The sequence below is a fragment of the Didymella exigua genome, assembly GCF_010094145.1.
Source record: "Didymella exigua CBS 183.55 unplaced genomic scaffold M421scaffold_18, whole genome shotgun sequence".
Lineage (NCBI taxonomy): Eukaryota > Fungi > Ascomycota > Dothideomycetes > Pleosporales > Didymellaceae > Didymella > Didymella exigua.
In genome coordinates this window covers 215,914-232,033 of record NW_022984792.1, presented here as the reverse complement: position 1 = coordinate 232,033, position 16,120 = coordinate 215,914, and the positions used below count along the sequence as shown (strand labels likewise).

The window sequence follows — 16,120 nt, the reverse complement described above, 5'->3', positions numbered from 1 at the left end:
CTGGCCGCGTCTCAAGAACACGTGTCTATAGTCGCCATCAACCACGCTTTCCGCAGAACACGAATGCAGATGCTGGTTTCACACGAATACGACTCTGCAGACCAAACGAGTTGTCAAAGTAGATATGGTATAGAGGATACGAATCGTCCAACCGCAGCATCCGGGCGACGTCAGCGGAACACGAGGCTGCCGAGAGATGCCAGAAATACATCTTTGCCGACCCCACAGCTAATTATTGTTGATTCCTACTACTGCTCTCGTGAATACCTAGTGACGCAACTCGTCTCCGTGGTCTCCTCGCAGCCACGCGTGCGTCCTGACTATCCTGACGTGCCAAATGTGGCTGAGCAGAACGCTGAGCAAAAGCCTTCCTCAAGAACCCCGGGGTATCGTCGCCATCGGCTCCATGCCTCCCAAACGCCAGAACCCAACATCCCATGTGTGTGCACCACCACAACTCCTCAATCATGTGTTTGGTTTCTTCTTCCTTTTCTAATCGTCCAGAGGAACAAGCTGTGTATAGACACTGACATACCTTGCTGTTGCGCTATCCTGGCGCCCTTCACGAGGAAGCAACGAGGTTATGAGGGTTCTTAGGTATCAAAACTGTCGTTAGTACATTGTTAGTAGATGCTGCCAAAACAAATCCGGGTGCCGTGTCCGTGTTAACGCGCCGAAGAGGCGGACAGCATAGTGCAGTACGTGTTCGACGAGACGATCAAAGGGTCCAGCAGATACGCGCAGTGCTCAAAGAAGAAAGCTAAAGGTTAGTACTTGGAAGACCTTGGAAGACCTTGGAAAGATTCCGAGGGTGGCGCGCTTCACACCCTGGCTTTTTTTGCGTCTGGCAAGCAAATGTCAGCATCGAGCTCGTTTGCGTGGTGGGACTGGACTCGTACCTGTCGAGTCGGGTGCATCTTCAATCCCGTCGCTGACCTCATCGATTGACCGTTTCTGTCCCTGAGTAGACAATGGTTTGTGAGAGGTCAACGCAAGGTCTGCAGCCGAAGACGTTGTAGCCCCAGGCTGTTCAACCACGCCACCCTCTTCGTCTCCTTGGGCCGTCGTGTCATCATGCAATAGAACTGCATCATCTCCCGGAAGATCTGAGGCGGGGTCTGCGTCTACGGCCCACTCCGGGGCATTGTCAAGATCCAGGAGAGCATCAGCGTGCGTGGTATCCCCAACAGCCTCGTACGTCTCGTCGCCATAATCGCCATGATTGGCGTCGTCCAGTGGCTGCTCGCCAAAGCCAAGGTTGATCTCTCCATCCATCTCTTGGAAGTTGTAGTCGGCGAGATCTTGGTTAGTGTCGCCGGTGTAGCTACCATCGGCCTCAAAGGGATCTCCTACTGTACCGTCTGCTTGGTACTCCTGGAACGGATCGCCCTGCTCGTAGTCTTCCGTGTAATCTTGGAATGCATAGTGGTTGGCATCGTCGCCATACTGTGTCTGCGTAAGCAGAGTAGTGTCACCATCGTGCTCTTCGAAGTCAGCCTCAGCTGCGTCTGCGTCATCGTGTCTATCGTATTCGGGGGCAGCGCTTGACTCTTGAACTTCTGTGAGGTCATCTCCCTGAACAGTAGACGAAGATGGTGATGCCTCACGCGGAGCGGACTTGCCCTCTTGCTCGTCTTCGTCATCACTGTAATCGACAAAGTCTTCAGCTTCTTGCTTCTCGTGCGCGATCTGATCGGGCGTCCTCTCATCTGGAGATTCAGATGCGTCTCGCTCATCTGCCGCCTTAAGCTGTAGCTCGTGCTCCGGTTCGCTCTGTTCGGCAGTGCTCAAGGCTGCAGCTTTTTCCAAAGATTCGAGGTCAGCAGCCTCTTGAGATTCTATATGCTGAGCATCCTGAGTCCCTTCGGACTCCTGCTGCGAAGCTGCGTCATCTTGATGATGAGTGTCTTCTTGACTGAAGTTCTCTTCTTGCCCTCCTTCTTCCTCTTCAACATCACCGAAGGATTGCTCTTCGGGCTCATCAGCTTCCACGTCCTCTTGCACGACGCTGTGAATAGAAGCAGGAGAGCTGGCATCTGCTTCTTTGTTTTCTTCTTCGTCCCATTCCGTGTGATCATGCTCCGTCGAAGCACTGGAGAAGACATTCGAAAAGTGAGTCTCACCCGCAGAAACTGCAGCATCCAAGGCTGAGTAGCCACTACCCTGTTCCGCATACTGTGCAACATCAGCGAGCAGTGTGGCAAAGCGTGGGCGGAACTGCAATGTAATGTAGAAGCACTCAGGATCCTCGTTGCCATCTTGTGCCTGCAGTGTGTGGTAGAGGTCTACCATCCGCTCCAAAGACACAGCCACACAAGCAGTATTGTCTTCATAGAGCTCGAGATTGTGCAGATGGTCGAATCGGAAGCCAATCTCATGTTCGCCGGAGACATCGTCACCAAGAGACAGCCTGCAGGCTTGAAAGAGGTCCGAGATGCTAGACTTGGCAAATGAAATATCGTCAAGCAAGAAGTCGCCACTGCCGTCAAGGTCATGCTGTTTGAACAGCCATAGTTCGTTCCCTGCGTAATTGACAGTCACTGGCCTTAGCTCGATCTGCTGGTCGTTTTGATGATTGTTCTCATGGTCCTGATCTGTGTCCTCTTGTTGCTCCTCTTGGTGTTCTAGGGCGGTCGTATCGTCATGTTGCGAATGTTCGTCCGTTGGAAGTGCAACACCTCCTTCATCGTCAACGTGGACTTCGTCACTACCTTCGTGCTGCAGCTCAGCGTCTTGGATCTCATGCTCGGCACCAGCTTCTATCGTCTCGAGGGTCTTCGCAACATCATCGTCGTGTGTTTGCGCCTCCTCATTGGCGATTATGGTGGGCTCTAGTGGCTGCTCGTCCTCTTGTGTCTGCACGTCCTCGACGTGGTCATCGGCTTGCGCAGATGTCGCCTCCAGATCGAAGGACAGTTGAACGTCTTCCTCTTCGTGAAGTGAAGGACTGTGCATCTTGACTGGCTGCTGTGCCTCATCATCTGAGTAGTCAATCAAATCCTCGTCTGGCGGCGCGAGCATATCGGCTTCAAAAGTGGCTGCACTTTCGTCTACGTTTTGTGAGACTGCGGCAGTGTCGTCGTTGTACACATCATCTTCCTCGATCAGATCGCCATGGTCGGCCATGAAATCATCTTGGTCGATGTGCTCTGACATGTCGATTCCGCCGTCTGTGGCCTCGTCGTTGAGTGACATTTCATCGTCGCGAACCGAGGGTGCAGTGTCCAGGTCGAGATCGATGTCGCCGTCGCCAAAGTCGAAGGCAGTGTCAGAGAGGACATCCATGTTGTCGTCTGGTGCAGAGACCTCGAGAGCTGGTATAATGTGTGCGGCAGTAGTCATCGGGATTGCTTGGCATACAGGCTCAGCTGGTGTAGCTGTAGGAGAGACACTTCAAGGTGTAATCGAACCAAGCGCGTTACAACCGCGTGTGGCGATGCAGCGAACGCGTGCAGAGAAGCTGTACTGCTCGGTTTGCAAAATCTGAACTGGGAGCTACAAGTGCATCGCGTCGAAAGTATGTGGTCGTTCGAGTGGTGCAAGGATGGGATGTGTGAAGTGAAGACAAAGAGGGATCCGTGGGTCTGTGACGCGCCAAGGCTAATGGGGGAGCTGTTTGCGAGTCGAAGTGCAGTTGCCAGCAGTTGAAGCGTTGGTTAGCGAAGGCCCCTGCCGCCTCACGTGATTCTCCACATGGAACTTCCAGGTGTTCAGTGTTGCGACGCGCATGGGTGCTTGTGAAGAGCTATCTGACTGGGCTGTTGATTTGAGCTGTCTGACCGGGCTGTTAATTTCACAGCTGCCTGTCCCAATCTGCCTGACCTTGCCGGCCTTGTATACAGTCCAATCCACGTGTCGACATCTTGGTGGTGTGCATTCCGCTCGATCAGCATCCCCCTCCATCTATCTCCAACCCTCGACCTCGAAGGCCGCACCGAAGCTCTCGCAGCGCCCACGAGCACGCCTTGGAGCTTGACCGGACTGCAGCCTATTTCGAACCTGCCAATTGATCGCTGTCCAACATGGTACAGCTTCTCCCGCCCACGGCAGGCCCTCTGTCGCCAGCACGCTGACGAACGCAGGTGGTCCTCGCAGCGTCGATATGCACACGAGGCGGCAAGGCGGTCCTCTCGCGCCAGTTCCGCGAGATGCAGCGCTCGCGCATCGAAGCCCTCCTCGCGTCGTTTCCCAAGCTCGCCGACAGCAACACGCAGCACACGACGTGCGAACAGGACAACGTGCGCTACGTCTACCAGCCCCTCGACGAGCTGTACATGGTCCTGATCACCAACCTGCAATCCAACATCCTGCAGGACATCAACTCGCTGCACCTGTTCGCCCAGGTCGTCTCGTCGACATGCAAGTCGCTCGACGAGCGCGAGATCCTGAGAAACGCCTTCGAGCTGCTCACGGCCTTTGACGAGATCGTGACGCTGGGATACCGGGAAAACCTGACCATGAGCCAGATCAAGACCTTCCTGGACATGGAGTCGCACGAGGAGCGCATCCAGGAGATCATCGCACGCAACAAGGAGCTCGAGGCGTCCGAGGAGCGCAAGCGCCGCGCCAAGCAGCTGGAGATGCAGCGCAAGGAGATGTCGCGGTCGCAGCGAGCGGCGGGCGGCATGGGCGGCGGCATGGGCGGCGGCATGGGGAGCGGCATGGGACGCCAGTCGTCGTACCCGGCATTCACACCGAGTGCGCCCACACAGACGGTCCCCGACACATACGACAGCTACGAGGCGTCGAAGAAGGCGCCGGCCAAGCCCCTGGCCCTGGGCAAGAAGGGCATGCAGCTCGGCAAGAAGAGCAAGACAAACAGCGCCTTCGACCAGATCGCCGGCGACCTGCCCCCAGAGAGCGAGCCCCTCGTCGCCCCCAAGGCTGCTGCGCCCGCCGCCGCCGCCGCCGCCAGCGCCCGCCAGTCGACCGCGACCGACCGCGACGCCATCCACATCACCACCACCGAGACCATCTCGGCACGCCTCGACCGCGAAGGCCTGCTCAAGTCGTTCGAAGTCAAGGGCGAGATGCAGCTCAAGATCAGCGACGCCTCCCTGACACAAGTCAAGCTGGACCTGCATACGGGCGACACGCGCGGCGCCCAGCTCATGACACATCCCAAGGTCGACAAGACCGTCTTCCGCAACTCGCAGGTCATCCAACTGGCCGACACAACCAAGGGCTTCCCCTCCAACATGGGCATAGGCGTCATGAAGTGGAAGCTCGCCCCGCGCCCCGACGACGTGTCCGACCCACCCATCACGTTCCGCGTTTGGCTCGAGGAAAACGACAGCACCTTCAACGTCACCGTCGAGTACGAGCTCACCGGCTCCGACCCGCTCAAGGACGTCACAGTCACAATCCCGTACGAGACCGACGAGCCGAATGTGGGTTCCTTCGACGCCGTGTACGAGGTCAGCGGCGACAGCATCGAGTGGAACATCGGCGCCGTGGATGCAAGGAACAGCTCCGGCAGCTTCGAATTCGAGGCCCAGGCCGGAAGCGATGCCGAGTTCTTCCCCATGCGTGTGCGGTTCAGCAAGAGCACGCCGTTTGTCGACGTTGATGTAAGTCCTGACTTGCGGAGCTCACCACCCCTCGCTCCAGCTGTGTACAGCAAGTGCTAATCTTCTCCCAGGTCTCCAACGTCACGCTCCTCTCCATGAACCAGGACATCGGCTTCACCAAGGACGTCAAGTCGACCGCCGATGTGTACGAGATCGTATGAGCGCGGAAGCGAAGGACGGGTGTTTGCAGTTCTCTGGTTGGCTCCGGAAAAGCATAGAATAGAGCGGATTTGAATGAACGTCACGAGCGATTTCACTTGCTTCCCTTCCAGCGGCCCTTTTCTTGACGCAGCAACTGCATTTGAGTCGATTACTCCGAGATGCGCAGAGCGTAATCTAGTCTCAGCTCAGCCTCGCGGCTTGCCAGAAGTATGCAGCCCACCCACCCCTCCTATTGCCCCGTGGACGGCAACTCCTACGCCGTTCCAAACACAACATCGGCCATGCGCTCGGCCGGCTCCACAACCAGATCCAGCACCTCCCCGTCTTTCACCGTCCCCTGCACCGTCGTGTTGTATGGCGCGTGCAGCTTGAACCTCCCGCTCCACGTCTTCGGCCACGCAGGCACGATGCGAATCGAGCGGCCCGCAAAAGTCTGCAGCAGCTGTTCCTGCAGCCCTATCGCGGCGGCGCCGTAGTGGTTCATATCCGGGCTAAGCGCGTCAGCACACTCCAGGCACATTACTGCACGACGAAAGACTCACGCCCAGTCGAAATTCGGGCCCTTGAACGCCGAGAAGCGGAATGTCGTGCTGTCCGCAAACCGGCTGAGGGCGTCGCGGGCCGCACCGTCCGTCAGCCCCATGCGCGCGAGCCAGATGCCGTCCTGCTTCCAGCCGTAGTCGGCGTGCGCGCCCTGCGTCTCCGTGTCGAGCGCGTACGTGTTCTGCGCATACGTCAGGTTGGGCAGCCCCAGCCCGAACTCGCCCCACGGGAACACGGGGTACAGCTGCGGGATCTCCGAGTTCTGGATGCGGTCGTACGCCAGCGCCGGCGCGATGCAGATCTGCCCTTGCTGCACCCGCAGCGGCGTGTCCGGGACCCGCGCGAGGAAGCCCGTGTAGTACTCTTTGCTGCCGACGGTGTAGGCGGGCGCGACGGCGAGGAGGTCCGTGAGGCACTTTTTCAGACCGGAGGTGGTGCTGCTGGGGTTGTAGGCACCTTTGTATGTTTCGGCCGCTGCTTGGGGTCAGTGGGAGAATCGAGGGGGAGGGGATGCGTACCGGAGCCGGGGAAGATGACCAGTTTGCCTTTACCGCTGTTTCCGGTAAGAGGGAAGACTTCGTATGTGGCTGCTTGTGTCAGATGGGGCGGGTTTGTTGAGTCACTGGCTTACTGTGTAGCTTTTGGTAGAAAAGATCAAACCACCGCAGCTGATTCTCGATAAACGGCATATAAGGCGTGACATCGAAGCCAGAGTAGATATTGGCCTGCAGAATCATGTCGATGAACTCGTTCGCTGTGTCCTGTACCCAAGTCTGATAGCTTCCGAAGTCCATGGCCGCGGGGAAACCTTCTGGTCGCTCTCTGCTCCCTGAGACGTTGCGGTAATAGTTACCATTGAATTCGTACAAATTGGAGAGACCAGTGTTATCGATCTGCTCCACATGGAACGAGGCGTTGACGTTGAATCCGAGCTGACCACGCAGTAGAACAGCGGGTTCGATGCGCTTGTAGAAATCGAACTGTGCTGCTCCACGTCAGATAAGTCTTCACTGCATGCGATTGTGGCTGACCTCGCATGACGTCAAAGTCGCCGCTCTTCAGCAGGGGCCAATAGAGAAGTCGTTGGTTTTGTGCCGTGAAGGTTCCACCGCCCCATCTCCTGTAGTCGGGAGTCCATGCCTTGGCCGAGGCGACAAAGACAGGATCAAATGTAAACAAACCTCCGTTGAACTTGGTGGGCCATTGCCCGAATCTTTGAGGTGTCAGCACTCGCTCTAGTCAAGTCAAACATTACTCACGCGTTACAGCCCATCATATATCGGAAGAGCTGGTAATTCTTGCCAACCTGGAATCCTCCGTCGGTCGCGCCAGCGTCTTCATTGACGATAATGTACGATCGCTTCCAGTAGTCGTTCCACCAGGAAATACTCGCCTCTTGAGTATTACGTGCGGCAGTATTAACCGTGTCCTTCAGTAATGCCATCCAATCTTCGAGTGTCGAGGTCTGGTTTTGGGCAATGGTAAGCGATATGTCGTACTCCGTTACCGGGCTTGGTGACACCAGACTCCACGCCTTGAAATCCGTATTGATATAGTGGCCATCAGTGACGTCGCCACGTCTCAATTGAGGGGATGATATCAAAATACCGAAAGTATTGTCGCGCATCGGGTTGTATAGCGTATCCTTGTACTCGGTCAGGTTCTGCTGCTCTGTTTGGAAATCCCACAACGGAAGTTGTGAGTTCCTGTGGTAGGCCAGGACATCGTCGCCGGAGAAAGAGATATTGTCGGCGTAGGTAGTCAAAGGGGCGATTGGAAAGACTGGGGCTGAGGTTCCGACTCCCCAGCTCGATTGTGCCTGCTCTCCAGGAACCATTATGCGATCTTTGTATCGCCAGTTCTCGTACGAGAGCGTAAGGCCAACGCTCGTCGCACTCTTGACATTGACATGGATAACTGGGTTGAAAACATCGACCCAAAGTGAAACGACTGTACCGTTGCCGATCTTGAACGTGACATAGCCATCATTGAGGATAAGTCGTTGTTCAAACGTAGCATTGGAGGCGAAAGGGCTAGGATCCATGGCAAGACGGACGCGTCCTAGCTTGAGCATGGAGTTATTCTCGTCGAAAGTCCCGCTCTTTGCGATATAAAATAAGATAGTGCCTACGTGTGTTAGCCATGTTGCACTTGGAGCAGTACTTTTGAAAAGTACCATTCTCCGCCCACGCATTCAGCCCAATGTCTCCTCCACCTACTGGCATTGAACCAGATGAGTTCGTGCTTTGTGACGTCCATACCACATCATAGGAGTCGGGCAATGTACTCGAACTCGTGGTATTTGCGAACGCCTGTCGGCGCCATGGAGGTAGCTCACAGCGAGCACAGGCCGCCACAAAAAGCAGCAAAAATAAATTCAACAGGAACGACGTCATGGTAGAGCGGACGCAAAGTGAAGCTGCCTGAAGTCTTGCAAGTCGCTCATGCTGCGATCAGATATAGGCGTTTGATCGTCTCGCGATTCACCATTTCAACAGCGAGCTCAAAAATTTATCCGGCCGTCTTGTAACTAGTGCAAGGTTCCCCGCAGTACGGCAAACTCTGTATACTCACCCGAAGGGAGTATCGCCCGTTCTGTGATGAAGCAAGCGAGGTACCCGTGCCAAAGTACCTGTAGTCAAGCGGCTGTTTAGCCTGCGCACACTAACGTTAGTTACCGAGTCCGGACCATGTGCAGGGGAACGGATGCATTGCCGGGTTGGGCCTCAGTGGCGATACCTAGGTGCCTACGGTCCTCACTCGTACTGTCGTTTCCAGAAGGTACGTGGACGCGGGAACACCAGTGGATAATCATAGACAGACTTGCCATCTATTTATAGAGGTTTGTTGTGCCTGTCGGTCCGGCAAAGAGAAGCTCAGCTAAGGGGCCCACCATGGCCCAGTTTCCGATCTCCATCGCAGTCCTGTTGATGATGAGGTTCAAGGAAGCGATGAAGACAGATTTACCAGCTGCGACATTGGGTTCGTTGATTGAGGGAGTCGCAATCATGGTGGATTTCGGGATCACTGGAGCCCCAAATGGCCAGCTCTTGCAGGTGGGAAGTTTTTTGACTGGCTTCGCGTACTGATCTTCCGGTTCCACAGGCTGTACTGTGCCGCTGTTGGCATGGACGCTTATGCGTTGAGAAGACTGACATTAAAATTGATAGACGACAGTCTCGCGAAAAGTAACAATCATTGATAAGACAGCATCACGGAGGTATTTAGACGAAAGGAACGATAACACTTACCTACAGGGCATGGCCGCGTTGACTCGTACAGCCTGGTCCCCCTTTACAGTTAGTTATCAGAAGTTTGAACCATTTAGCGTCAGGAGCGACTCCTACTTCCTACAAAGATATTGGGACCTGGAGGTGTACGAGCCGGCGTGCCCCTGTCTCGACCCCCGCTACCAGAATAAAATGCCTGCGGGAATAATAGAGACAGTCATAGAGGTTGGGAGTGTGTATTGGGTGATGATTTCGCACGTATCAGCGGTTTAGAACATGTCAGGCTTCCCGAATCTGGTACCTCCGGTTCTATTTAGCCGAGAGGATGGTAATGATCAATGCGTTCGCTGCCGGCCGGGTATGGTCTAGCTTCTTGCGTCCTTCATGCGACCTGAACGTTATGTGGACGTTAACCTCATCTCCCGACGTGCGTCTACAAACACAGCCGGCAATGGCTTGCTTCGTGAACTGCAATTTTGCTATTGTACCAGGTGTAATTTCTGGGACTGACGACCCGATTCTGTGACCTTGACATCTCGGGGCACCTGAACCCCCATGACTTCTTTCTACTGTCACACCGCCTCAGCGCCTGGGTCCGTACGTTAAATAGGACGGCTCAGGAGGAGGATACCCAAGGATGGCCTGTCAGAAACAAGGGCTTTCTCTGAACGAGCTCGCCGGATTACCTCAACGCTACTGCACTCCTGTAGGTATACTGCATTTGTTGCCATCGGTAACAAAGGTCTGATGCCGTTTCTACAGCTTCCTTGGGAAGATAGGCATCACAGTGGCTAAGGCTCAGATCACTAATAGCGGCCCTCTTATACTCGTGCGATCCAAGAACGATTACTCCAGATACGCTCTCGTCGGGTGTCCGTTTCTCGACGTCAACTATATGCAGTCTATCGAAAGCCTCAAAGCAACTGGTATCATAGTACGGTCCCTGTCTGACGATGCTGTAAAAAGTCAGCGAGGATCGACCCGGGCTCACTCGAGGGGTGCAAAAGGATGTGAAGACAAAAACATACAACAGCGGGTATTCGCTAGTGGTCACCCACCTAACTACCAATCCGCCGGTACGTTGCTTAAATAAGGCTGAGCGAACGGGAAGCCTGGTGGTCTCCTATCCGGCCGACACAAATGCCCTCAGTTTTGCGGTTTCCGGTAGGCAGCGAACAGGGAGCGCCGCGTCATGCATATTGCGCTGGTGGCCTGATGGACCACATAGATCGTAGGCGAATCATGTCACTACGATAACCGCTGCCAAAGACGCCACGCATATGCTCATCGTCTTAACAGCATTCTTCAGCCTTGCTATCGCCCTTGGGATCACGAAAACCTTAAGCGCTATCACTCTGTACCCCACTATACGACATAACGCTTGCGCCCCGGCGAATTACGTGCACTGGCGTGACAGCCTCCGTCAACATGGACGCGTACTCACACGGCTCGCGTAATGTGAGAAATCCTTCCGGATTTTCCTTTCACGACTGTGGATCTATGACTGTACTTCTGCAAATAACATCGAAAGGCGAACGTGAGTGCTTGGGTCGTTGTGCCAAAGCCTTACGGTGTGTATAAGTTAAAGCGAGGACCGCAGTGGAGACGGTATCGGAAACTCGAAGACACTCTTACTCTAGAGACTTACACACGTTCCTACTACATCGGCTGAACCGGTCTCAGCATGACTCGCCCACGCCGGCAAGGCCAGCTCGTGCCAATATTTCAACCTGACGGACGTACATCATCTTTCAGATATGAGCCGTTCAGTCATCCACGGAATCAGATACGTTTGTTTCGTATCCGACGGCATACAAGTACCCGTATTTCCTTCACAGTGCGCAACTACAACTTTGGCTCAGACCCCTACCTGGACCTGAACCCGGACCTACCGACCTATCGCGCACTTTCATATACATGGGGTGAGGTGACTAACTTCGCCCCGGTACCAGTGAATGGCAGTTATCACTTACAAGTGAGCCAGAATCTCCATAGATTCCTCGAGGAGTTATGTCAGGATAAGCATCTTGACTCTGGTATTAGAGACCACTTCCTCTGGATCGACCAAATCTGCATCAATCAGAAAGATCTCAGCGAAAAGACCTATCAGATCCCTTTAATGTCGAAGATCTATGAAAGGGCTGAGAGTGTTATAGTTTGGCTCAACGACGACTCGTTACTACCTGTTCACTCCATCGGAACCACGCCAAGACCCAAAAATCTTGTTAGGGCTGCGCAAGATATCACCATCTACGCACGTGGGCATTACTTCGAGTTCAAGGTGGATCAAACACGTGCGCCTCAACACATAGTGTCTGCCTTTCGACATCTCCTGCAGCACAATTATTTCTCACGAATATGGGTCGTGCAGGAGTTGTGTCTTTCCACAGAGGCTATAATACTGATTGAAGGGGGTGTTTGGCTCGACTGGCGACGAATGTACGACATCTGGACTGAGTGTGATTTCGAGAGAGGGGTCTTAAGTCCAGCGGTGGAGAGCATGCTGAGAAAAGGCTACGGACAAGATCATTTACTACATGCAATCGAGTCGTACTCGGGCAACCACTGCTACATATCTCAAGATAAGGTGTACGGCCTCCTCGGCCTCGTCCGCAAAGAAGAACGACCTGTCGTTGACTGCAAGAAGACGGTGGAAGAAGTCCTTGCGGAGGTCGTGGAGATCGCACTGAGGGTCGACGATAGAGACTTCTACGAGTTCGATGAGAAAGTGTTGTTTAGGTTAGGCTTACAGATGGGACTGACGCCTCTACAACAAAATGGTTGGATTAACTATGTCCGGGCAGTGAAGATCATAGACAATGAGATACAGCAGGCCATCGACTTCAAGGATCGACACAAAGTGCTGGCTAAATTGCGCAGTCTCGTCGGTACGGAGTCTAGTCGCCCTTCTACTACAATAAACGCCATAGGTTTCACTCGTGGTGGCGCAACTGGCACGGGGAAAGGAACATCCTCCAAGATCGACTTCTGGGCTTTCCAATACAAGGATGTATACTACAGCTTTCCATGCCTCCCACTTTCTCAACTTCGACAACGACCCACATCATATCATCTCAAGAGTGAGAACCCTCGAACTACATTCACCGCAGATGATTGCGAACAGCTTGTTTCTTGGCCGTGCGATGAGCCGAGGAACTCAGGCGAGTACTCTCTTTACACTTCGTCAAGGCCACACCATCAAGTGGTCTCGTATTCGGAGCAACGAAGGATGAAGGGAAGGCATCAATAATCAACCTTTCAATTCACAGGATCCACGAAGATGGATAGTTAGCTCTGAATAAGTGTTGTGTTTTATTCCAAACAATCAGAAATAGCAATATGGCAGCGCTGTCTTTGCATGCTCTCCTATCTATGTAGTTCCGTCGCTGCCAGTGCTGACATTGAGTTTCCCAGTCCAAATATCTTCACTTTTGGCATCCTTGGAATCAATAAGGTCGCCCTCTCAGAGATTAGGCTGGTGGCTGTCAAAAACTGCTTGCGATAGCTCTATCTCATCGAGTAGTCCTCGCAGTTGAGCCTATCAGTACACAACAGGCTGACACGATTACATTATCGTTGTCTCCGTCTTCAGCTGCGACAGCCAATGATGCTCTTCTTCTATCATCCACGACATTGGTATTGACACCTTGCGCCATCATGAAGAGTCCAAGTTCATCCCTCACGGCTAAAATACCCCTTTAGCCCTGCAGGTTGGCAATTGTACTGTCGATGGCAGGAATCAAAACTATCGAGCTCCGCTGTTCGTCAACGGCTACTAATCTGGAAAGTCCAGTCAGTGGCAATAAAGCTGGATGCGATGAATGAGGTTGGCTGACTGTTACAGTAAACAACATCGGACCCTGGTAAGAACTTCCAGTCTCAAAAGGAGTATTGAATTACTATGGTACAAATACACTGGCAGTCACGGTTTGGGCAATGGAAGCAGATATGGCAAAAGAATTGGACCGCCCCAATCCGTAGACCATCGATGTCCGCTTCGATATTTGGATGATACGGGCGCACTCCGTCGATTGAACTGAGATCTGGAGCTGAAAAAAACAAGTCTCGCACCAAGACCTCGAACTTCGCGAGACTTTCCCACTTCTGCATACCGTTAATGCGAGAACGACAACTACCTGGGATGTTCTCTGCGTCGACCGCGCAGTGGCTAGACACCACTCGAACATCGATCCTCTACCCTTCGAGCTTGTCAACGACAGTAAATATTGGCAGTGGAGGTACTCTTGGGATGTCATATTTATGAAGTAGAAGAGCTAAAATTTGTTCAACGTCTCCGAAAAAAGTCTTAGGTTTGAGTTGAGCTCCTTACGTTGTCTTCGGAATCGAGCGTCGGCATGGACCATGAATAAAGAAAGGAGCCTTGAAACCCCAGGGTGCCGAGTAGGTCAAAAGATGAATTGGGTCAATGTTGTTTTCCTGCTGCACACTAGTTGCGCTCTTTCGAAAGTGCGATACACGTGACCCTCACCGGCAAACCTCAACACCACGAAAAACCAGTGCAGCTCGACCACGTTCATTACTTCATGACAGCAAAATGCATCGGCCGGGAATCGAACCCGGGGCTAGCCGACACTGTCCTATGATGGATGGCAACGGCTAATTTTACCACTAAACCACCGATGCAGATGATTGTTGTTGTTGGTGTTGATGGAGACTTCGATGTGAACAATCATTATATTGAAATAAAATTTTGCGACGTGGACTGTCCGACTGGGAGCTGTTCTCAAGAGAACAACTTGACTTACTGCATGGAGTTGTTTCTAACTCGCAGATGCAGTTTCTTGAGCACGTTCAACATCTTCCGATGGTTAGCGCGGAAAACTTTGATCAACCTTGCGTATATCCACTCATCTTCGAGGACGCACTTCAACAAGCTCAATTGTTTCCTTTGGGGTTTAAGAGGCCATTTCAAGTCTCTGCGGCTTTCTGGATGACACCTCGATTCCTTGACCAGAAGTGCTGTCTTTCCAGCTGTCTTCTCGAACTGATCCTCGAAAGTATGCCGTGCTCGGGTCACAAGCACAATTGCTACAAGGAAGGATTGGTCTCTGAAAAGCTCGACATCCTCAGGATTTGTGGCACGCTCATTTCGACATTCAAGAACTCATCCGGGACGGTACCATGGGTAAGATCAGAACAAGTGGGGTGAACTCCATCAAAGCGGGGTAAGCTTCGTCCTTTAATCAACACTTGGATCCCAAGGTCCCTTTTACAAACTGGTTAACTATCCTCTATTCATGCTGGTGTAACCTAGCTTCCATCGACTCTGGCGCAATTGCATCGAACAACATATCAACGCCTCCCCACCATGGTGACAGAGACAAGCACAACAACGACTACGGACCCATCACCGCCATCATCAAATATCACAACGTCATCATCTGACCCCTACACAGCGGCCCGTGAAGCTCTTGAAAAAGATGGCTTCGTGATTCTCTCGGCGTTGCTCTTCCCATCCTTTGATCTCGACGCACTTCGTTCGGCAGCGATCCGTCTGACCACTGCTGCCCGCTCAGGATCCTGGCCCTACATCCGCACACTCCCCAAGCAGTTCCCGCCCTGGCCTCAGGACCCGTCGAGTGGAATATGGGGCGTCCAGCACCTTCTGCACCCTTGCAACGCCGACCACGTGTTGTTCGCAGAAAGTTATTTCGACAGCGAGTTGTTGAAGTACGTCGCGAGTCTGATCGAGTGTGGCGAGGAGCATCTCACAATGGAGTTGTACAACATGCTGGTTCGCCCTGATGAGGATTTTGCATTGAGATGGCACAGAGATGATATTCCTGCGACCGCCACGGCAGACGAGGAGCTGCAGCGCTTGAAGAAGCCGGGATACCACGCGCAGTGGAACCTTGCGCTCTATGACGACAGTTCTCTCGTTCTCGTGCCGGGCAGCCATAAGCGTGCGAGAACTGAGGCGGAAAGGAATGCGGATCTATTTGAGCCTGATATGCCGGGCCAGATCACGGTGCACTTGAAAGCGGGACAGGTGGCGTTCTACAATAACAATATTCTGCATCGGGGCGTGTATGATTGTACGAAGGAAAGAATGACGCTGCATGGAAGTATTGGCACGGTTAGGGCGGGGAGTGAGCGGGCGAGGAATGTGTTGCAGCATGGTGTCGGAGAGTGGGCGAAAGAGGATGATTTTGGGGGGTTGGAGCCAGCGATGAGAGCGCGGGCATTGAGAATGAGGGAGAGATTGGTCGACCTGGGGAGGAAGAGTGGGGACGTTGGGTTCTTTTCGAAGGACGAGTGATGATTGAATGGTCGGTTATCTGTACATGGTATGGCAGACCTACGTGTCCGCCGTTGACAGCTTCCGGTCTGACTACGTGGGCACCAATTTCACCTTCATACCCTTCGAGATCTTTGGCAGTTCTTTCTGCTGGTTCGTACTCCCCGCACCCGCCAACTTCCTCCTCGAACTATCGTCCAAGCCATGAAACAGCATCGTCAGCGCACCAGACTTGCAATTGTGATACTTGTTCCTGATACCCTCATCATCCCAACTCTTATGCAAAAGCTTCTGATCGTGCCGGGCCTGCAACACCACCAACGCAAAGAACAACAGCGTTAGCCCCACAACGGCGC

The 16,120-nt window shown here is 53.4% G+C and overlaps 4 protein-coding genes and 1 non-coding gene across 5 annotated transcripts; 3 read left to right on the top strand and 2 right to left on the bottom strand.

Annotated features, from left to right (window-relative positions):
- Positions 1 to 3,114: 3,114 nt before the first annotated feature.
- M421DRAFT_101948 (coatomer subunit delta) lies at positions 3,115 to 5,731 on the top strand (the record flags this gene model as incomplete). The annotated part of the gene is made up of 3 exons (XM_033586708.1): positions 3,115 to 3,117; positions 4,083 to 5,570; positions 5,642 to 5,731. 3 exons carry the CDS (start codon positions 3,115 to 3,117, stop codon positions 5,729 to 5,731), a joined length of 1,581 nt encoding a protein of 526 aa, XP_033447411.1.
- Positions 5,732 to 5,807: 76 nt separating this feature from the next.
- M421DRAFT_183247 (uncharacterized protein) lies at positions 5,808 to 8,709 on the bottom strand. Its single transcript, XM_033587912.1, has 6 exons — positions 7,535 to 8,709; positions 7,307 to 7,488; positions 6,907 to 7,260; positions 6,794 to 6,862; positions 6,275 to 6,749; positions 5,808 to 6,223 (listed from the first exon to the last, which is right to left on the bottom strand). Exons 1-6 carry the CDS (start codon positions 8,467 to 8,469, stop codon positions 5,986 to 5,988), a joined length of 2,253 nt encoding a protein of 750 aa, XP_033447410.1. The 5' UTR covers positions 8,470 to 8,709; the 3' UTR covers positions 5,808 to 5,985.
- Positions 8,710 to 10,835: 2,126 nt separating this feature from the next.
- Positions 10,836 to 12,865, top strand: M421DRAFT_422020 (uncharacterized protein). The gene has a single exon (XM_033593030.1). The coding sequence runs from the start codon at positions 11,190 to 11,192 to the stop codon at positions 12,753 to 12,755; it is 1,566 nt and encodes a 521-aa protein (XP_033447409.1). The 5' UTR covers positions 10,836 to 11,189; the 3' UTR covers positions 12,756 to 12,865.
- A 1,196-nt stretch (positions 12,866 to 14,061) lies between these two features.
- Positions 14,062 to 14,149, bottom strand: M421DRAFT_t84. The gene has a single exon. It is a non-coding gene; the product is annotated as a tRNA-Gly (tRNA).
- A 259-nt stretch (positions 14,150 to 14,408) lies between these two features.
- M421DRAFT_422018 (phytanoyl-CoA dioxygenase family protein) lies at positions 14,409 to 16,068 on the top strand. The gene has a single exon (XM_033593029.1). The coding sequence runs from the start codon at positions 14,835 to 14,837 to the stop codon at positions 15,783 to 15,785; it is 951 nt and encodes a 316-aa protein (XP_033447408.1). The 5' UTR covers positions 14,409 to 14,834; the 3' UTR covers positions 15,786 to 16,068.
- Positions 16,069 to 16,120: the final 52 nt, after the last annotated feature.

Excerpts from the sequence above, each read along its gene's own strand:
- M421DRAFT_183247 (XM_033587912.1), bottom strand. The coding sequence starts at position 8,469 with ATGCGTGGGCGGAGAATGGTACTTTTCAAAAGTACTGCTCCAAGTGCA. Across the intron at positions 6,863-6,906 it reads TTTCTACCAAAAGCTACACA|CCACATACGAAGTCTTCCCT; the intron begins GTAAGCCAGTGA and ends TGACACAAGCAG. Across the intron at positions 6,224-6,274 it reads GGCCCGAATTTCGACTGGGC|CCCGGATATGAACCACTACG; the intron begins GTGAGTCTTTCG and ends TGACGCGCTTAG.
- M421DRAFT_422020 (XM_033593030.1), top strand. The coding sequence starts at position 11,190 with ATGACTCGCCCACGCCGGCAAGGCCAGCTCGTGCCAATATTTCAACCT.
- M421DRAFT_422018 (XM_033593029.1), top strand. The coding sequence starts at position 14,835 with ATGGTGACAGAGACAAGCACAACAACGACTACGGACCCATCACCGCCA.